The sequence below is a fragment of the Sceloporus undulatus genome, chromosome 3 (genome assembly GCF_019175285.1).
Source record: "Sceloporus undulatus isolate JIND9_A2432 ecotype Alabama chromosome 3, SceUnd_v1.1, whole genome shotgun sequence".
NCBI classification, from domain to species: Eukaryota; Metazoa; Chordata; class Lepidosauria; order Squamata; family Phrynosomatidae; genus Sceloporus; species Sceloporus undulatus.
This window is the reverse complement of record NC_056524.1, coordinates 242,344,201-242,367,558: the sequence shown is the minus strand read 5'-3', so window position 1 is coordinate 242,367,558 and position 23,358 is coordinate 242,344,201. Positions and strand designations below refer to the sequence as shown.

Here is a 23,358-nt window from a genome sequence, read left to right as displayed (position 1 = left end):
AGTCTGTATTGAGATCCTTATTTCCAAGTATTGGTTTCAGGATTAACAGACAAGATGTTCTGATTTTTTAAAAAAAAAATTACATTTGTCAATCTGAAACTAGCTAACGTTCTTAAGTGTTTTATCTTTTTGATCACCTTGGCTTTCAAGGTTCTAATCACCAATATGCTCTGGAAGGCTGGAACAAAACCAGCATTTCTCCTAAGAATAATCTTCATTTTCATTTTTTGGGAAATTTATTTTAAATTTTGGGTTTTCAGAAAAAAATGATTTTCAGAACCACTCTCTCTCTCTCTCTCTTTCACACACACACACACACACACACGAGTTTACTGCACTGTTCCTGCGCGGTCCGTCCTCAGAACGGAACGGAAGGCGCAGGAACAAGTGTGGAATGAGTGCGGAATGGATTTTACCGCACACACCAGTCCCTCACTCGTTCCATTCCCCTTCTCTTCCATTCTTAATCCGTTCCAGAGGGGGCAATTTTTGAGAACTGTTCAGAACAGTTCTCAAAAACTGTTCCCTTCTGGAATGGAATGGGAACAGAAGAGAGGGGAATGGAATGAGTGAGGGATTGGTGTGTGCGGTAAAATCCGTTCCCCACTCATTCTGTTCCCTGCCAGGCCGTTCTGAGAACATCCATCAAGCCCATGTGGTAAGCTTTAGAGTCTCTCATTTTCCTGACTATGGGGCTAGACAGACTGTCTGCAGCCTCCCTATTAGTGGCCAGATCAGTGCCACGGCAACTGCATGCCATGGAACTGATCTGGCCTCTAGAAAGCGCAAAAAGGAGCTGTAAAATGTGGCTCCTTTTTGCGCCCCCTGAAGGGTGCCATAGCCATGATGGGGCAGCACGATGACACACCTTTGGTGCTGGACCATTTGGATGCAGCACTGGACTCACACCATGATGCTGTGAACCGTCTAGAAGGGTGCATGGCATCATGACGTGAAGGGGTGGAGTCATAGCGTCCAGTGTGCAGACACTGCACAATGGCTCCACCCACAGGCCGAAACTAAGTGCCAGTCTCTATTGGACCTATATGCTTCCTAATCTCTTTATTTACTACACTACTTACATTTTATCTTGCTATACAAATAGCATTTCTTTATATAGGCACATAACACTTTTATTTAAAAAATAATAATCTCTGGGAATTACCACTGTGGCTCATTCTGTACAAAGTATAAAAATCAGTGTAAATAAAAATTGTGTTGGATGATTAGCCTTCAGATGATCATGAACACACGTAATAGTGTACACATGGCTCCTAGACATGTAAGAACATCCACATTAGTAGCCTGTCTCTGCACAGGGAACACATGTATTTTGTAAAAGACTTGACAGCAGACAAAACATCAATGGCAAATGGCATGTAGTGGAGGGTGCTCATTTGTTAATTCCTAGTAGAGATTCACTGAATCAGATGTAATTTAGTAAATAACTATTTATGCACTTACCATTGATACAATTGGTCTACTCTAATTTGTGCACGCTATAAGATTCTGGCCCATGTGTCTTTCTTCAGACAAAAGAATCCTCCATTTGAATTAGTACCTGAGAACAAACATGTATGGAAAGGCATCTTCTGTTTATGGTCCAATTTCAGTTTTAAAATGAAAAATCATGACAAATGTTAGATAGGATTTGAAGTTGCCAAACAACAGTGAAATTTACAGTAGAAAGGAGACACAGCTGGTTTACTGGTTGATTGGTCACAGGATCCCCTACAAATTAAATTAATTATTTCTAAGTAATTAGAAATAAATCTTACTGGTGATAGGTTCCCCAGGCCCGGGGAAGGAATTTATCCACCTGTCCTGAATGGGGTCACACTTCCCCTGAAGGATGAAGTTCGCAGTTTAGGAGTACTTCAGGACTCGTCCCTGCAGTTGACATCTCAAGTGGATGTGACAGTCAGAAGTGCTTGCTATCAACTTCGGTTGATACACCAACTCCGACCCTACCTGGGCCAAAGGGACCTTGAAACTGTGGTACATGCTCTGGTAATCTCTCGCTTAGATTTCTGTAATGCGCTCTACATGGGGCTACCCTTGTACCAAGCTCGGAAGCTACAGTTAGTACAAAATATGGCAGCCAGATTGGTCACCGGTGCATCCAGGTTTGACCATATAACACCTATTTTGAAAAATCTTCACTGGATGCCCATTCGCTTCCGAGCGCAATACAAGGTGTTGGTTATTACCTATAAAGCCCTATAGGTCTTGGACCCGAGTTACTTGAGGGACTGCATCCCCCCATATAATCCGCCCCGCACACTCAGAACATCCGGGAAGAATCTGTTGGAAGTCCCTTCATCCAAATATGTCTCCACTTCCCAAAAGGCCTTTTCAGTGGTGGCCCTGTGGATTTGGAATAATCTTCCCGAGGAGCTCCATCTGATGACCCCCCTAGAAACATTTAAAAAGAGATTGAAAACCCTTCTCTTTTGTCAGGCCTTCCCCCCTGAAGAATGAAGCTGTGTATTCTGTTGCCATCGATTCTCTGCTTTACCCTTTGAATGATTGTGTTGTAGTTTTTAGTGTTATGTATTGTATATTTGTAATATGGATTTTTATGAGATGTGTTGTACTTGGTTTTATCGACTGTAAACCACTTTGATCTTTGGAAAAGCAGTATACAAATAAATTTATTATTATTATTATTATATTAAATTTACATCTATAATCTGTTGGAATATGTTAGAAAATCTATAATCTGATTCAATACAAATTGGATCAAATATTATCTTCTTTTGTCCTTTTTGTGTGTGATGGGTTTCCTCTTTTTTTGGCTGCCTTACTGCTGTACTACTGCCATATTACCAACCTGCATTTCCAAAACCTGTCAGTAATCCAGAAGTTCCATGACAGATATATTCTCCTTATATTCAATTGTACTTTGCTGACACACATCATATTCCAATACTGACATCTGCTGGATGAGCGTGTTGCATCAAGCTCCTTTTCCAAATGGAAAAGAATTAATGCACTGATAGCCAAAATTCACTACCTTATCTTTTCTTTTTCTTTCAAAAAATGAAGGAATCCTTAAATCCTTAGCTGGATTGTTATTTTACTTTTTAACAGAAATAACTTGTACGCATGCCAAACCATATTCATTTAAAAAAATCCCTCTTAGTGAACAGTGTCACAGTACATTATCTTATGCAATATATATGTCAAATATTATCTGTTGTTAAAATAAAGAAATACAATCTAATCTAATACTTTAAACAAATAAAAGTACAAGCACATTTGTCTAAAGTCCTTCAAATGTTTGTAGTATATACAAATCTGAATGTCCCATTCAAAGGTAATTCTGACCTATGTTTATAGGTCATGTTCCATTTTCTAAAAAAACAACAACATTCCCTTATCTCTATTTGCCTACAGCATAAACCATTGGAAAGACTGGACAAATTAGAACTCTAGTTCTAAATCCGTGGAGCAAAAGGGCAAGAGTGTGATTACTTGTTTGCTGGATATGACAAGCACTTTTCCCATTATTGTGCCTGCTGTTTCATGTAGTAGTGACCCAGTTGGAAAGTTCATTTCAGAGATAACTGTCAGATCATACTAGAGGATGAAAACTGTGCTTAGCTGAAAGCAGTTTTGCAATAATCCCCGCCTATGTTGATGTTTTCTAAGGGCTGTTTGGATTCTTTCCCTTCCCTTCCTAAGTGATTAGAGCAGAAGAAAAGGGGCAGTTTATTTCTAGTTTTCTACTTTATTATTAAGATAACTTTTTTTATTTTCCTAAGCTCAAAAGTCAGATTCACATCAAGAATTTTTCAAAATACAATAGCCACTCCATGAGGTTAAAAAAACCAACAGCAACACCCTACTTAAAAAGGCAAGACTGGTACTCAAAATCATTCTATATAGAGACAGACCAAAAACAGAAACTGATGAAACACTAGTAGTCTTCACAGTCAACTCCCAGCTGTGATCACTCAAATGCATTATCAGTGAGGAACAACCAGTTTGGAGGAATAGTATCTCCCTCTCTCAGGTTCTGAATTGCAGAGTTTGACTTGCCTAAAGATCACCGCCAAACTTAAAAGTACTACTCATCTACAATAGGACATATAACAAAGAGGGCAACCAAAATGATGAAAAATGTGGGAACCTTGCCCTATGAGGAGCAACCTAGGGAGCTGGGTATGTTTATCCTGAAGAAGAGAAGGTTAAAGGGTGATATGATGGTCCTGTTTAAATATCTGAAGGAATGTTGTATTCAGAATGGAGCAAGATTGTTTTCTGCTGCTCCAGAGACTAGGACATGGAGCAATGGATGCAAACTAAAGGAAAAGAGATTCTACCTCAACATTAGGAAGAACTTCCTGACAGTAAGAGCGGTTCGACAGTGCAACACACTCCCTCAGTTGGTGGTGGAGTCTCCTCCTTTGGAGTTTTTTAAAAGGTTGGATGGGTATCTGTCATGGGTGCTTTGACTGTGTCATCCTGCATGGCAGGGGGTTGGACTGGATGGCCATTGAGGTTTCTTCCAGCTCTATGATTCTATGATTCTAAGATCCTGCTACAACACAGTGACAACTCTGACACTAGATGTAATCTGGCAGCAACATTACAAGTTCAACTAGGGTCATCCACAAACCAGAGATGCTTTTACTTGTTCATCTTCTATTGTGATATACACTGTCTGTTGCCCACACAACAAGGAGTAAAAGAATCTATTTTAAACATGGGAACTTGGTTAAAACAAAACAGAGTTCCCAAATATGAGAAAACTGTGATCAAAATCCTAAACATCCGAGGATATTTGGAATTTGTGTTCTTCTGTGTGAAAAATGCACATGGGTGCACAGAAAGCAGTTTCCTGCACATTTCTGTGCCCAAAATAACATGGCTTTTTTGAGCAGAAAATAACATTTTCTAAGCAGAAAACAAAACAAGCATCATTTTATGCCCAGAAAATACAATCGTCTGCTCAAAAAAATACAAAATAAAATCTTCTGCTCAAAAAACAAATTATTTTTTTCAGGATTTTGTGTGTTTGTGTGTGTGTGTGTGTGCATAGAATAAGTCCCAAACAGCAAACAGCATTTGAAAAATGCTCTTCTGATGAAGAGAAGAAAATAGTAAAATTATTTATTCTTACCTTTAAGAATGAAATTTGATACCCCTACATTGGACAAACCAGTCAGTGCTTCTGGACATTGGGATAAAAGGACACAAATCTGACTTTAGAATGGCAATACCATTCTGTTATCCCCAAACTAGGAAAAAGGTGATAGGTAGGTAGGCAGGCAAGCAAACAGATAGACAGACAGACAGGTGTAGATAACCTCAAAAAGGTTGCAAAACATTTTAGCCGTCCTGGGCAATTAATTTCTGACCTACAAATAGCTACTCAGGACCAAAAATTAAAACAAATTAAAAGGTGAAAGATCTGAGAGAATAGCTGAACTGAAATATATTTACAAATTCCAATAGACTAGCAGAGGCGTGAACAAACAAAAATGAGATGTCGGGGGCTTTTACGGCCAGCATCCTTAGTTTTTTTTGTGGGTTTTTCAGGCTATGTGGCTGTGTTTTGAAAGAGTTTATTCCTGAAGTGTCACCAGCATCTCTGGCTGGCATCTTCAGAGATGTCAACCACAGATGCTGGTGAAATGTCAGGAATAAACTCTTCCAGAACACAGCCACATAGTCTGAAAACCCCACAAAGAACTATATACAAAAATGGAGCATACCAAATTTATTAATATATGTGTCGTTCTTACAGTTATAAAGAACATTTTCCTACTTTGAGGGACATGTGTCACCTTATACAAATCTTTTAAGGTTTATGGCCAGCATCACAATTTGCAGTTATGTAATTGCTTGAATACCTGTGAATTAATACTGTATTTCATCAAAGCATCTGAAGAAGAGGCTTGAACTCCACAAAAACACTCAAATGTGCTGCTATAGCCCTTCTCTCTGTCCCTAAGCTTTTAGGCAGCCTCTGGGTTAGCCCCTGGGCCAGTAGTGATGGGCAGGTGTTTACATGCCCACCACTGCACCATGGAACCAGTACTGCTGCACACCCCATATCTGCTTTCATTGTTGTGACTGCTCAGAAGACCCCCATTGCAACCAGTAAGGGTGGAAACGGGTGCCTGGCTACACTGACATGTCTAGGTATCCCCATCTGATGTCACAGGCGATGACAGGGGTCTTCTGTGAAAATGCTGAGGCAGGTATGGAGCATATGGGTTTGTCTGGTCTGCCAGTTGTCACAGTGAAGTTTCCTAGAAAAGCTGCAGCAAACAGCCAGCCTTTTGGGACCAATTCAAGGCCCCTTGGGCAGGATCCACATCTGGTCTGCCTGATCCTGGCCTGGGGTAATGGCTTGCATCATCCTGACAGAATGACACAAGGTTGAGACCATGCGTACAGGCTCTCTGTCAGCTTTACCTCCTCCCCTTTATTAATGACCCAGAATAGCCCTCGGTTACATCCCACTTCTCTTCTATTTATGGTTTGTCACTGAGGTAGATTGCGTTCACCAGAGAATGCTGCAGCATTGATTAACCTCATCAGTGAAAGATTTATCATCTGTACTATGCAGTGGTGGCTGGAGTTCAGAATGGCACTCCAGCCCAGTGTTCTTTGAATTATTTAAAATAGCAAACCAGGGGACCTAGTTGATACAGATTGGACGTGATGCTTCATCACTTTTGAAGGCAAATTAAAGCCAACTGGAGTTCCCACTAACAGTTTGAAATGTTTTTTGTGGGTTTTTTGGGCTATGTGGCCATATTCTAGAAGAGTTTATTCCTGACATTTTGCCAGCATCTGAGGCTAGTATCTTCAGATGCTGGTGAAACATGAGGAATAAGCTCTTCTAGAACATGGCCACATAGCCTGAAAAAACCCACAAAAAACTAAGGGGAGGCCAGCCATGAAAGACTTTGACTTCACAGTCTGAAATCGCTTAATCTGCCCCGTTGTGTTGTTTTTTGGGGTGCTGGGGATTCTGGGACATTTGAATGGTCCCAAAGTCCATTAGGAGCTTGTCAGTAGTATAATTCTCAGCCCTTAAGGAGAGTATGTCAACAGTTACTGCTTCTCAAATGTACTAACATTTGAAAAGTATGCTTTCTTTCTTTCTCTTCCTCTTCTTCCTTTTTTTTTTTTTTGGTAGTATGGTTTTTTACATCAGACTATGGAGCCTGTGAGTCTGGATGTTGGTAGAAAATATTTGAGGTAAAAAGTGGCTGGACAAACAGTTAGAGGCACAGACAAATCCCAGCCTGCAGTCTATTGGGGTCTGGGTTCCTCTCATCCTTCACTGGTGGCAACCAGTAAATACAAAGTCACTCCATCTGCAGCCACTACTAGCAATCTGCTTGTTCAAAACCTCTGTGCACATACTGAACCTCTGAATATGCTTAGGGAAAAAAACTTACCAGATCAATGTAAATGTACATATTTATACTCCTAACTGTAGTCAGCCCTAAAAACTGCACACTAATCACAGCTCAGGGGGAGGGGGGAATCTTTTAAAAATACAACTCTCACAATGCCCAGCCAATATGGTCAGTAACCATATTCTTGGAGTAATCATTGAAGGTGTAATTTTCCCCCCAAACTCCAATTTCTGTCCCATCATATGGTTAATATTCAGATATATGATGGCTTGGCAGACAGACTACATTACATGGAAATGAAAGTGAAACCCTAAACAGGAACCCACATAGTCTTCTTACTCCACTTAGTGTACTTGCATGAAATTGGTCATACATTGGGCTGACCTGATTTTATATGTTGTTTTGGGAAGATAGTAAGTACATGAATAGTTTAAACAATCCGATTATACAACTGGTGGTGCCACAAGGAGGTCATATTTGACCTCAATAAAAGCCAGGTTAACAAACCATTCAAATGAAAAAGAATTAAAGGTAATGAAAAGAAAGGAATTAGATACATGGCATGAGAATTTCTGATGATATATCAGTAAACTGGGTTTAACATAGGTCCAGATTTCAAGTCTCACCTTGGGAGTCCTTTCTTTTGGTGTCATTTTGAAGGATTTGTAACACTGTGTAATGTGATGGAGAATCAATCCATACAGGAAGACAAAGGGACATAAGTACCAGCAACTTTAGAAAATAGTGCAGGATAACAAGGTTACACAAGTCACACCCAGTATATCAGAAGTGGAAATGTGGCCGTACCCAGCTGGTGTGTTTCCAATGAAAGACAGCATCTACCAGCATAAAAGGAATTGGAGCAATTTTAGGCAATTTCTCCTCACAACTCCTCCCATTTATTCCTTAAAGTCCCCATTTCTGTTAAATTGCTAGAAGGGGAATGATGACTTCTATGGTAGGAGAAGAGTTGGCTCAAATCACCCCTTCTTGTTCCACAGAAAGATGCTTTCTCTCAATTGTGGGGCACACACTGGATGGCATCCTTAGTTTTGGCCAAAACAAAATTAAGTTGATTATGACTTTCCAGAGAAGGACCTATTAGAAGGCTGGCTGTAGTGAATCAAAAAGTGAGGCAAGCTACCAGCTTGCTAAACCTCAAAGCTCTATTGTAGAGATGGGGAAGGTGCAGCCCCAGACCGCCCCCAAATTTGGCGACAGATCTATTTTTCAACAGTTTTCCACTTCAAAATTGTTCCAGTGCCCCCGCACCATACTTGCAAATGTAGTGGTTTGCTTCAATTGACCCCTCAACCCCACCAAAACGGTGGGGAAAATACCCAGCCAAAATATGCTGGAAGTGATGTGCCATCATTTCTGATGTCTACAGATGCACCAATGTAGCTGTGGTAGTGAAAATTGCCCCCTGGCCTATGCACAGTTGCCCACCCAACTGTATGGGTCCTTCTCCTTCTCAGATAGGAAATTCCCATATATACTCATCTATAAGCTGAGAAATTTATGACCAAAAAGTGACCCTAAAATCCTGGTTCAACTTAATATACAGGCCACTATGGTAATGCCGATGATGGCAGCTCATTCAGTGACAAACACACACACACACACCCCTTCCTCCCAACTTTCTCTCCATGCCTGGGAGTGGGCTGCTGGAAGCAGAGAGAGTGCATGGCGATTTTTATTTCTATAGGAGCAACAGCTGATCCAGTCAGAAACACACAGCTGCTGGAAGCAGAGAGAGTGCAGGGCAATTTATTTCTATGGGAGCAACAGCTGATCCAGTCACAAACACACACATACACTGTGAAGTCGAAGGCTTTCATGGCTGGCATCCATAGTTTTTTGTGGGTTTGTGGCCATGTTCTAGAAGAGTTTATTCCTGATGTTTCATTTGTGCCTGCCTAGGGTCACACTGTGTGTGTGTGTGTGTGTATGTATCATCCAGCTCTCCTCTATGCCAACATTCTCTGAAGATGCCAGCCACAGATGCTGGTGAAACATCAGGAATAAACTTCTAGAACATGGCCACATAGCCCGAAAAACCCACAAAAAGCACACATACAACTTCTTCCCCACTTTCCCTAGTCCAGCATGCATACACAAACACACTTTCCGTCCCTCCGTGCATTAGCTCCTTTTACGTTTGGCTCTCCCCCGACTGACTCTTCACCCCCACCTTCTCCTCACCTCTGTGAGAAGACAAGCCGGCTGCTACAGACAACTGTGGATGGGTCAGCAGTAAAGAGCTTCCATTCTGTGGAGAATCTACTGTAAAAGTAGGTTTCCTGCTGGGACTGAAGGGGCAGAGGGTGCCTGTGAGTGTTTAATCCCACTCTAAGGAAAAACTGGCTGCAACCGGGGTTCTTTGGTGTTTCCTTGCTGTGGCAGAGAAATAGCCTCTGTCCACTGCCAGGGAAACACTGAAAACCCACCATGGAACTGAGGAGCCTCAAAGTTTGACTCTTGACTTATCCATGGATCATACCAAAATGCATAACTTTGGCATGTTACAAACGCACACAAAGTACGCGTTCCGCACGTACTAGGGTTAGAAAGGGGCGTGCTAGGGTTAGGAAGGGCCTTACCTTCCTAACCGGCCCCATCCCCAGTACGCGCAGAGCGCGTAGTAAATGGCAGTGCCCGTCCACACAGGGGGCGTCATCTTTATGTCTCGGACACACAGCGTCCGGACGTGGCGCGGCAGAAGTGACGCCACGAGTGCGGGCCTTGCAGCACCACTTCCAGGTGCCAAGAAGAAGCACTTCTTTTTAGCTGCGCCGGGAAGCCTCGCGGTCTGGTCGCTGGGGCTTCTCAGTGCAGCTAATGATGGCAGCGGCATACCGCCCACTTTAGGGCGGTCTGTAACGCGCCTTTGGCTCCAAAACTTGCCTTCACCTTATACATGAGATCGACTTATAGTCAAGTATATATGGTACATATTTCACTGTACAATTTCTGGATTTCAGGTACAATGACATTTTACTTGCTGCACGGAAAACATTTTAGGTGATTATAAACATCATCCAGACCTCTAGATATTCCCCACATTAAGCCACTGGATCTTAGCTCTGGTTCATACATTTCTTTCCTGACCCCATTAAAAAAATTCTGATGGAGAAACAAATTGCTCCCCACATCAAACTTGAAAAATGAAAAGAAGATAAGTAAGAAAGAAGTTTTATTAGGGCAATTTAACTTTATTTTTTTCCATACAGCTAGGTCAACTATAGCAGCAATAATAAAATAAGCATAAAAACAAATTGCAGCCAGGACAGAGTACATAATTTGGAGCAACTACCAAGCAAATTTAAGTCTGTGATTACATAATAGTAAAAACCAAGCACATCTGTCCTTTCAGCAGATGAAAATTGCAGGGTTGCAAGGAAGTGCAACATTACTAATTAATCTATGTAATTTTTTTTAAGAGTAAGTCCAATGATCTTTATTTTTTCCCCTCCCTTTCACTTTGGCATCATATCTTACTCGTGGTTTCTCAAGTGCTTTAGGTTAACAATGGTAAATTTGATAAGGTATATTTTTTTTCACCTGCTAAAAGAACAGGGTTATTACAGCAATAAAAAGAATTACATAACAACTACAGCTATGATGTTTGGTTTTGGTTTGCCTGTTGACTATTTTTTTATCTGTTTGTGTGCGTGTGAAAGTCGATATTGGTTTCTGTTTGATTGTGTGTTTGTGTGTGTATATATGTGTTAGTGTGTGAATAATAAAACTACTGAAATTTGTCAGAAACTGGATTGAATAGAATATATATCTTTTATATATATATATATATATAGATTTTCTCTCTTTCTCTCTCTCTCTTTGATACTTTAAACATGCAGTAGTTGTTTTGAGTAATGTACAACATATTTGACCCATGATTTCCCTTTAATGGTTTGAAGTACCTGTTCATTTGAAATTTTGTTTCTTAAAAAAATATTTTTTTCTTTAATTTTTTTAAATAAGTAATGAACTTCAGGCAGATTTTGACCAGTGCAGCTTTTGTTAGTCATGAAAACTGGGAAGGATGACCAATCTTTCCAGCTGGAAGAATCCTGGCAAACTAGAAGCTGTTCACATAAAGCAAAGCAACTTTTTTCCAAGGGGTATGGAGTGCTAACTCTGTGCCACTTTTTTTGCAAGCAATTTTGTTCAGCCTGTCATTTTTATTAGCCTTAACAAAACTCCTTGTATTTATAGACATTTTTATTCAAAATAAGATCTTACTATTATACAGGTTTCTCTCTTTTTTGACTATATACAGAAGTGCAAAAGGTCAAACTTCTCTCTATACTTTCCCACATGCTAAACTGCAGCATAATCAACCCTCAAGAGTTTGCACACGCACTCACACATATTATAATTCTTGTTTTACGTAAACTTTTGAGTATTTGGATTATCAACACAAAAAAGTCCCTTGATCTATTGATTATGCAGCTTATTTATAACAAGGCCTGATATTCAGGGATTTCAAAAAATATTCAAACAATATTTTAACATTTGAAATGGATACAGTAGAAAATAAATTTTTATTCTAATATCTAGGAACTAGATTTTTCTTTTATAATTAATTACAAACAAAATAAATCATCAAAATATTACTCAGTTGTCTGCCAGGATCGTTGCAATAGCAACAACTTAACTTCTTACTTAGCAATGATTATATAAGATATCCATATAAAAGATCTTTGTTCTTTTAATGAAACTAGACAAGAACTAACAATGACTGATATTCTTACATTGTAATATTAAATCAGTAAAATATAAATCATTTAGTTAACAATAATACGAATATTCATGACACTACATGTAAATTCAAAACTGCATATGCTATGAAGAAAAAAACTTTTTAATTTTTTTCATATTTTGAAAAAGTCATCAGTATAATCTAATAAAACAAAATCCTATAAACTGAAATGGCATTCGTCTGGTAATAGAAAATGAACATGATCTAATAAATGTAAGAAATAAAACTACTGTTTTAACGATAAAAATATGTAGTATTCTCTAATGTAAGTAAACTACAATAACATGTGAAGTCACCTATACTTTCTTAACACGATTGAAATTACATTGGTATGGGTTTTAACCCGTAATGTAATAATCTAAGGCTTTAATAGATGTACAGTACAATCAGTAAAATCAACACATCATTCTTTTTTTTTTCAATTAGAAAGCATCTCTCAAGCATAAAAACTTGCAAGTAAACTTGGAAGTATGGAAAGTTCTAGAACTGAACTCTCACCTCTTCCATTCCACATTATACTACCAGTGACCTGGCCCCAACCTCAGCAATCTTTAACTTTGCTGAATCCAGCAAAATATATCCTTTACTAGCTGCAACATCCAAACCACAAAAATGATTTCCTTTGGATGAATCCATTCTTAAAAACTTGAACGTACATCTATTTTTTGTTTCATTTTTGTAAAGGCTTTCTAAGGCTATAAGCAGTTAGAACAGAAGAAATCACATATAAAACTCACCTCAATATTTATCCCACCCAATGCCTATTTCTAATTAACATTTCCATTTATGTCATTGTTTTGGTTTTTATCGTGCATCTGATGTCAGTGCTTCTTCCATGATTAGAGTCACTATTTTCTAGAAGTGCATGACTTTGAACTGATGCATTTGAGCATAAAAGCCAAACCCATCTTCTACATTTAGAGTCTCTTGGACTTTGGACAGAGGTTAAAAAAAACTGAAGCAAAAGAAAATTCTTTAAACATTAACAGTGTCTCAGAAATGGCTTTTCCTTTTAAAAAAAAGAACAATTATATATTGTGTTATACATTATAGTTTGCATAACTATTACAAATACAAGGTATTATAATAATTTATTTAAGTTTATATATCCAGTATGTGTACGAATAACTTGTATCTCTAGGGAACTTTTTATTTTGTTTTGAAATTCTTGTGCTGTCTACTGTTAACTAAGGTGGCCATTTCTGAGACAGCTTTGGTTTAAAACTGAAGGGTGCCCTTTGACTGATAGCAACTAGCAAAATAAGAAAAAAAAATTAAAATAAATGTGGCTCTTAATGTAACACTGAAGAAATAATACTCTACGTTAATTACAGTCTATGGCACTTCATGAGAATCTTTAAACAACATGGTACTTAAAGCCATTGATGTGCTTTAAAAATATACACAGTTGTGGTTTTTTACTTGGCACATTCATCTCTGTCAGATACCTCTTTTTCCACTTCTTACAATCTATTACATTTAAAAATATTACTCTTAAAACAAAACAAAAAAGGGAAAAATTATACTATGCATGCACGGTCTCTTCTATAATGGCAATTTTAAATACAAGGTGCACCTTTTGTTATTTGTAAACCTTGAAAGAAACTTGCTTAAAAAATTATATCTTGGTCTACAGACGTACCAATACATAATAGATTTATGGCTACATCACAGTCTGTCTTTTCAAGATGACATACATGATTATGTAGGAAAAGAGTCTAACAATGCATACCTCAGCTGTGTATGCACTGCATACCTGTGTGCTAGAAAAGATAGACAATGTTGTAGTCTTTAGACAATATGATCACCCCAGCACAAATATCTATTCAATGTACAAAGTATATAGGCAACAGTGTGCAGTGGATTTCCAAGTTGTCGTTTTATCTTGTTAACATGCAATATGTGGATGTTTTACTGCTGAGGAAATTCAGGTGCTGTTATTTGACAGTATATACATTATGGCTAATGACCTGTCCTTTATCTTCATTCAACCACACTGTCCTCTTTTCTTTTATATGATCTGTGAAAAAGGAAAGGAGAGATTTTAATTTATAACTCTTCTTCTGTTCAATTACAACAATGTAGCAATCTTACGTCCTGATCCTATATTCAGTTTCCTAGGAGTACAATCTGTTGAATTCAAAAGGACTAATTTCAGAGTCGAGATCTGAAAGCAATCAAATTCAGTTTACCTAATGAAGTACAAAGACTATCTGCCTGCATATTACATCCCACCCTATTCCAAATGTGGGATTCAAAGTGGTTCACAACACAAATTAAAACAGAGTATAGCTAAAATTAACCATAATATTTAAAAAAAATTAATATAGCTAGATTATTTATTAAAATCGGCACTCAAAACAGGGTTAAAGGATTTTAAAATCAACCAATGAAATGTGGGAGGGAGGTCCAAATGTCTATCTAAAAAAGGAGGTCTTTGCCTTTTGGCAGAAGAAGACCAGAGAGATGGCCAACCAACCTCTGATGCGATTAAGTTTCACAGGCTGGGAGCCACAGAGAAGGCCCTCTCCTGTGATCTCACCAAATGTACCTGGGAGGAGGCTAGGGCAAAGAAAAGACCTCAGAGGTCAGGCAGTTTTCATATAGGGTTTTATAGGTCATGACCATCACTTGGATAATAAACAAGACAGAACAGTATAGCACCAATAGGCTGTGATATTATAGCCAGTTTCCTGGGAGTAAAACCCGCTGAGTTCAAAGGGACCTCCTTCTGACTAGATATGGACATGGTAGCAACAAAAGCAGTGTATATAATTAAATATCAGTTAATAAACAAGGCAGCAAAATCCTTATTCAATAGGGTTGAACAGTATGACAGTATTTTCCAAACTTTTTTTTGTTGAGCAATGAAAGCTTACAGCATGTATATTGTGCATTTTGGTTGGCCCAATAAAGGCATCATTGTTTTGTGGATTTTGGATGTTACTGTACTTTGTTCATCAAAGTTCTGACAGGTGCACTTTCCCCCCAAAATGCAGCTATTTTGTCCAATTATAAGAATGCCAAGTGTGATTAGACTATCTAAGCCTGCACCTATAACACAGGAGGGCATGTTCTAAATGACTAGGGTTCCATATGGTGAAGTACAGGATCTGGAACAATGGATGCAAACTGCAGGAAAAGAGATTCCACCTCAACATTAGGAGGAACTTCCTGACAGAAAGAGATGTTTGACAGTGGAACACACATTCCCTCAGAGAGTGATGGAGTCTCCCTCCTTGGAGGTCTTTAAACAGAGGCTGGATGGCTATCTGTCAGGGATGCTTTGATTGAGAGTTTCTGCATGGCAGCGGGTTGGACTGGATGGCCCTTGTGGTCTCTTCCAAGTACGATTCTATGATTCTATGGAGTGGGTACATGCATCAAATTAAACATGGGTGGAAAATTGCTTAAGAAAATCATGTTTTCGGCATGTCCCCAACGGAATGACAGAATTATGATTTTGTTCTCTTGACTATACATTTTCAGTATTCTGCTGGGTTTTCACACTTTTCAGCATTTTGTTGTGGTTGATACCTCTATGGTAATTTGTTAGCTCATCCAACCCTGTCAAGGCCATTGACATGATCCTGGTGGTGCAGTGGTTAAATGCCTGTACTGCAGCCACTCACTCAAAAACTGTAAGGTTGCAAGTTCAATACCAGCAAAAGGGCTCAAGTTTGACTCAGGCTTGCATCCTTCCGAGGTCACTAAAATGAGTACCCAGATTGTGGGGGCAATTAGCTTACAGTTGTAAATCGCTTAGACGCTGTTAGTTCAGTATGAAGCTGTATATAAATGAAGCTGTTTGAAAGATGGGAACTCCATTCCTTCAATTACTGTTACTGATGGGGACTTCTGTGTGTCTCCCCGCCTCTGCTGGGTCAATCTACAAGACCAATTCCAATTCCCGCATGGCTTATTTTTCTGCCATCTGGCTTCTCTGCTATCACTTTGCAAGCTTCCTTTGATCCTGAAGGCCTTTGAGAATGAGATGGCTGCAGTCCTTTTCTGGGTGCAATACTAGATTAAGGGTAGGGCTAAATTACATTCTATTTCTCCACCCTCAATCTCTAGGTATTATCAGAGAGGAAGTGGAGTGGTTGAAATGGTAGGGAAGGACATCTAAGGGACATAAATTTGAGTGTATGGAGATCCTGACAAAGATATGTGATGTAATATTTTCTTTTCTCTCAAGTTACAGGGGGAAATTCTCAGAGTGCTCCTCTGTTCTTCAGTGATGTAAACTTTTGACAATCTCATCCTTACATACAAGCATCAATGGCTCCTATAGGTTTTCCCCCAGTAGGAGAGAATGAATATTTCTGTGCAGTTTTTGCCCACTATTCCATGGGTTTACTCGAATGAAATACATGTGTTTATTTTGTATATCTCTGTGTGTAAGATAGTTGTGATTTTTGCAATAAATACAAATGAGGTTATTGTGTGAAAATTATACTGTTATACAAAAAATATGGTATTCACTTGAAAATCATGGACATTGTACAATAAACACCCTTTTCACACAAAACACACTGTTTTGAGAATATACTGTTTGTGCAAAATTATCGTTTCTGCACAAAATATTTTTTCCACAAAATATGTTACTAAAAACAGTGTTTTTAAGACAAAAATGTGTTGATTGCACACATATACACCCGACCTATTTTTCATGTAATTTCCCCCCCTAGAAGCACAAGGGTTGGGTTTTTTTTGCTAGCACATTGAAAATTGTGGCTAATTGCAGTTGATCTAATTTATCATTAAACCTGGTTGGAATTATTTTTGTATGAGCTAGCATAGGGTTGGAATGCATATGCCAGACTGGAGAGTTTCTGCACAGAACACTGTAGTTTAATATTGGCCTTACACCTGAACTGACCCATTAACTGGGTTCATATTACAAGGGATAGAATACAAACCTTGGAAAGCAATATGAAAGAGTGAGAAAAATAGTGAAGGAACTTACTGTTTGATGATTAAATGTCTACATCTGTGTGACATATTTGTGGCTAGTCAGATGTTCGGCAGATATTATGGGTATCTATTTAAAAAAAGAAATATAAATTATTGATAATTTGTTCCATAAGAATATTTTATTAAGAAATAACAAAGTATAATGAATGAAGGATGGCGGACTTCTATATTGTAACCACATGTTAACAAAAACAGAGGTAGCGATTTAATTGAAAACATTCCGTTAAAGTATTATTTCAACCATTATTGATTGTTTAGAAAGAAGTATAAATTAACTGTTAAAAGTTAATAGTTCATGCAGTGCAGTCATTTCAAAAGCCCTTTTTGTTGGCCTACACAGATTTATGTGGTTTAAGGTATTTCAGATATCCAGTTTCAGAAGAACGAAAAAATAATGGACCTTGGGCCTGTGGATTTGCAAGCTTAATTTTGAGATGCTATCAGAATTTTTTAAAAAGTCAACTATAAATGAAAACAGCTATTAAGATTCTGTTCACTTGTTCAACTGAGCTGATATTCAATGAAACATACTTCAGCGAGGGGCAGTGTGGTCTAGTGGTTTGGGTTCAGGACTAGGACATGAGGAGAACAGGGTTGAACCCCTCCTCAGCCATGGAAACTGACTGAATGACTTCAGACAAGTCGCACCTTCTTAGCCTCAGAAGACTTTAACACCCTAAACATTAGTTCAAAGCCGATTTGGGAAAATGTCAGGTATGTGGCAATCCATGCATTGTAAGTTTCCTTTCATCTTTAAAACAGGAATTTTTGTATCTATAAATCTGAATATTTTCTCAAGGTCCTCTCGGGAGGAATCCTATGCTGAGATTATTTCTGATTACATTCCAACCCATCTACTGAGAAAAGAGATAGGTCACACACACACCCTGCCAGATGTGATCCATTATTTGTTCAAGTAAATTATACTGAATAAAGCATATCCATCTGGTCAACTCTCAAGCTGATGTACATTCTTATTAAAAGCTTGAATGGAAGAGGGTGTGTGTAGATTTACAATGCACTACCTGCAGATGTTATTGTCTGGTGCTATTATTTGGCTATTGCTATACCTGATATATTATAGATTCTGTTGTATTTATGGATGTTACAGTGGTCACTATGTTGTAGTTTCAATTTTTTAAAATTAAAAATCTTGTTTGTAGTGTTTCCAGTGTCTTTAGAAGACAAATGCAGAATTCTTCCATATTTATTTTTTATTTTATACCCATTGACTATAGGAATATGCAGACCACAGATGCCTGGAGCTTTCACAGGCTTTTCTAAAAACAGGACAGCATTTCTAAAATACTTGTACTTAAAAATTAAATGCCAGACTGGCTCAAACATGATACAGATGAAACACTAATGCAAGAACAAGCCATACTGTACAATATGACCAATTACTCCTGTATTTTGACTCCTCCCACCAGCTTCTTGCTCCTGTTGGCTCTGAATGAGTGCATAGATCGGTAGGACCAAAAGGTGGTAAACACAGAGCTAAGATAGATCTCTTTACTGAGCCAACATCAAGGCCTCCCCCAGTTCAGATACTTGTTCTTCAGGTGTCCTCTACACATTTCTATTACATCTTTTTTTTTTTTTTTTGCACAAAAATGTGCCCCAAGTGTAATGAAGCTTCGCATACCATTGATTTTCTACTGCAGCAGGAGAAGATGTTGCACCCAGCTGTGTAGAAGCTTCAAGAGTAGTGCTGTCGAAACAGACCAAGGACCTTCAGCACCAGCCAGTGAAGATGAAGGGGCCAAATCTTAAGGGCTTCTGCATGCATGCACATTTTTGATGGCATTACATCATGTCAGCATTGCTTATGTACTATATACATATATTAGTCATATATGTATATAATGAGGCTTGGCTGAAAAACTTGACCAAAATACATTATGAAGACCCAGAGAGATATGCATGAAATGATCAGATTGAACAACAAAAAGAGAAATCCCAGAATCTGAGTAGGGAAATGCATGGGTTTTGTTTTAAAAATATAAAGAAAAAAATTGTTGGGCACGACAAGATTTACCAGTGGCTTTCCCCGCTTTATAATGGAGTTCCTCAAGGACATGAAGAAAAAACAAACAAACCCTGCACTGTATCCTACGAAATTTGGCTTTAAATTCCTGGAATCCAAAGAACTGTCATCTTTATTTATGTATCATCATTGAATGAATATTTGGAATGAATATATTCCTCAGATTTGGCAGAATTCTAAATCCAAATGAACTTGATTCAGAGAGATTCAGGAGATATTTGAATTGAAGAAAAAGCCTTCCAAAGCAGACTAAGTGCAATTTTAAACTTTGTTAGTAACTTGCCTTCAGAGAGAGACAGAGAGAGATTGCAAAAATGGAAGTGTCTCTCCAAGTTCATGACATGAACTCGTAAGCAGGAAGAGAGAAAGGGATCTTCTGATTTTATGACAGTGGTAGCTTTTAATCGCATTAGATAATTTTATCAGCACTCTCTATAATCCTAGTGTTTTAAGAAAGATATACTGAACTTTATATAATGGTTTCAGTGTTTTGCTAGTGTTCTTTCCCAGCAGCAGGAACATGAAAAATGTGAGGCCTGTGGGACTTGAGAGTTTGTAGCATTCGGTGCTTGCTTGAAAAAAGTTGGGACATTCACATCTTTCTACATCTGCTACTGTAAACTCCATATCTGTCATCCACTTACCCTGCCCTATTGTATTTTTTTGACTTTGATGTCAGTTGAGCAGAAGGCAAACTGTTTTGTGTTTACCTTAGATCCCACTCTTTACAGCTTCTTCTGAAATTCCGCAAGTTTCTTAGAAATCCCTCTATAACACATTTTAGTTTTATGCAAATTGCAGGAAAAGCTCGGAAGGGACAGGAGGAAGTGAATCATCCCCTTCCAAATGTGAAGACTGTCTGGACTGGACAACAGGAAGGAAAGGCTACCATGCATGCAAAGCCAACCACAGTCCTAAGAATGCTGAGAAGAGCAGCTGAGAGGAGAGATAAAAAGAAGATGCTTATCTGTTGATCAGGCAAAATTTGGGGTGTGAGGAGTTGACCTGGACTTTATTCTAAAGGGAGGAATTAATAGTGGTGTATCTCACACTTTAAAAAATAGCAAGGGTAGATACAAGCTAATACACTATTGCATTGGACCAATATTAATTGCTTGCTTTTTTGAAACAAACTTGTATTCAATAAAAGTGACTTAAATGTTGAAGGTGTGACTTAAAGGTTAAGGGGCAAGGTGGTTGACAGTTGCAGACATTTATATTATGTGTGAGTAATGACTAAGCTGTTAAACTGTCCTTTACAAAATCTCTCAGAAGATTCTTCTGAAAATTTGCAGGATTCTTAGCTAGCGCCAGTTCTGTGCTTCATGCCATTTTTGTCCACAAAATCACTTAAGGGATTTTCCCCCTGGGGGAGCCTCTATATTGTAAAGGCTGCTGTTATTCACTAGGGCCCAATACTTCATCCATTTGTGACAAACACTGGAAGAAAAATTATTTTTGATTTCTAGTGATAACTAATGGGGAGTATGATTATCTGAATTCTCCAATTGACATTTGGATTTTGACCTGAAGTTGAATCAAGCAACTTTGTAATTGTTATGAACCAAATTAGATTCCCTCCTCAAACTGGGGTCTGCTTGTGTAGTAGATGCAAAGCTCAAACATTTGGGGTTACTGTAAAGGTGGCAGTAATCATGCATTCCATGCACAGTAGCCTTGTTGCTCATAGCAGACAGAGAGGATGTACAAATAAAACCTTGTTCTTCTTACACTGGCATTTATATGGAATTATAACAAATGTGAATATGTTTGACAGGAATGGCTACATCAAGCAAAAATGAATTTGTAACTTCCAGGCCCAGACCGCACATGCAGAACTATTTCTGTATAGTGGTCTGTATATGTGAATTTGTAATTTTAGCATATAATATCCCATCTACCAATTTTTTAGACATAGCAGTGTGAAAGCAACAATTTAGCCCTGATAACTTAGACAAGAAAAGGAAAACATATGATTTACATACGATTTGAGTCTTTCCTTGCCTGTGAATTCTCCCTTGCTAGTTTCCAGTTTGGCTCTAAGAAATGCAAATGAGCCATAATTGGAGGGAAAGCTGCTATGGGCTAGACATCAGAAGAGAAACTCTGTAGGTGTAAGAGGGATAAAGTAACCCCCTTCTCACTGATCCTACCTGCCAAGAGCTGTATGATCCCAAGGTAATGTGCAGCTTGGCATCTCTCACTTTATAGAGTAGGTTAAATTCAAAGTACAGTACTGATATTAAGGGTCTAAACCACATTTATGAACTGATCCATGACTCTGATCTCTCTTTTGGACAGAAGTATCATCTAACATAGTCCTGGTTTTCCAATCACTGTCCAATTTTTATGGGGACAGGGAATACCTTCTTTAATAACACTAGATCATCTGTAATTCAAGATAAAAATTACCATCTTCCTTTCACAGTGAGAGCTATGTATGTTTATTTAGAGGTCTGTAATGTAGTAAGAAAAGTAATGTGCCAATAATAAATAGTTTCCTTTGCATGTTAATTCAGTTTCTTATCAAGAACAAACACTGCAGATAAACCACAAGACAACCTCTAATGTTAGTGAAATGCTGAAAAGTGACTTACAAGTTTACCAGTTCTGGGAAACAGCTCAAAGAGGGTAATGCGCCTGTACCAGGGCCTCTCATATTTACTGTTTGAGGCCAAGGACACAAAATGATGCCTCCCACCATTCTTCATGGGAAGCCAAACATTGGCCATTCTGGCTAGAGATGGTGGTAATTGTTGTCCAACACACCTGGACTGCACCAGATAATGGAAAGCTGGGCATTACTATGAATTGTGTATCTGGATGTCCTCAGTATGATTTAAAAAAAAACAAAACTCTTGCCATGAATTAATTTGCTGCAAGATATAGTCTCTCAGCCTTGAACATCATTCACAATGCTAAAATAATACCAGTATAACTGACTGACTGGTTGTAAGTATAGTGTACAAATATTTGAGGTAAACTCTTCAGTCATTTTCATTATACAGGCCTGAACAGCCTGAATGATATGTAATCCTAGCCAAACAAGTAAGCTTTACTGAAGGGTGATATCTATTTGAATAAATATGTTTTGATTTATATGTCTTATATCATGTATTCTGGCTCACAAACAATCTGCTTCATTTTCTGGCCTTCCTGTGTAGAAAAAAGTGTGATTTAATAAAACAAATCTGACAACCTATGATTAATAGCCTAGGAACAGCATGTTGTAGGATATATTGGTTTTAATAGTCCAATTAAATTATCTGATCTAAATATTTGAATTTCTGACTATATGGTGAGAATGAGTTCCATGTTATCAGGTAAATTATGCAGTAATATGGGGACAGATTGTATCACTATGCTTGAATTTTGATGTACACCAATTTCATTACTTGGTTGTTTGTTACTGGATTTCAGATGTTGATTAATTTTTCTCATAAGGTAGTTATAATTGTCTAAGGCTAAATGTAGTTGGTTTGCAATGAATATCAAATAATTTTTTTGACTGATGTGAAAATTGAAATAAAAGTTTAGAATTTATGTTCCCACACCTGAAAGCTTCAATAGTGATTTTGATTTCTTTTTGAACATTTCAAACATTATATCCATATATTCAGGCATGGGAATTATGGTGTCCATGGGCTGTATACAAGCTCTGAGTGCTGTCTTTTTGTCATTGTGGTGATTGTACATTTGGGAGAAATTGTCACAAGTGTATGAGAATAGTCAGAAGACTAGCTGAACTCTTCATCCAGCTGTTTAGCACTTCAGAGATAAAGTGGTTCACACCTCTGCAGGAAATTTAACTGGAACTTCCTCTTCCCTGTTCTTAACCTGTGGGAGAAAGGGGACCCTGTCTATCCTGTTTAAAACTGACACCTTTGTTGCACTCTGCTTGCCTCTTCAAATCTCTGAAGCCTCCAGGGTCATTCACTCCAGAATAAGAGACCCCACAGAAAACAGACATTATTATCGGCATCCATTAAGTGCCATCATACTGAATGAAATATCTTGGCTCTAGTTTTGCTTGTTTCAGTCCTAAATTCATCAGGCCTTAGATTAAGAGAGCTCCCTGGACCTCTCCCCTCATTGTTCCCCAAAGTTTTTGCAAAAAGAAAAGAAAAGAAGAAAGGAGAATTGTGCTTCCAGAAGCCTCCATTACTCTAAAACAAAGTTCT

At 38.3% G+C, this 23,358-nt stretch overlaps 1 protein-coding gene across 20 annotated transcripts in view; it reads right to left on the bottom strand.

The window, feature by feature from the left end:
• Window positions 1-10,564: 10,564 nt before the first annotated feature.
• The window catches only part of MBNL1 (muscleblind like splicing regulator 1), a 248,237-nt gene continuing 235,443 nt past the window's right edge, over window positions 10,565-23,358 (bottom strand). For all 20 annotated transcript variants that reach the window (XM_042458830.1, XM_042458819.1, XM_042458820.1 and 17 more), the window contains 2 exons: window positions 17,123-17,197; window positions 10,565-14,173 (listed from right to left, as the gene is read on the bottom strand). In XM_042458830.1, the coding sequence (XP_042314764.1) occupies window positions 17,166-17,197 (32 nt within the window). In that variant the 3' untranslated portion in view covers window positions 10,565-14,173; window positions 17,123-17,165. The remainder of the gene's footprint in view (window positions 14,174-17,122; window positions 17,198-23,358) is intronic.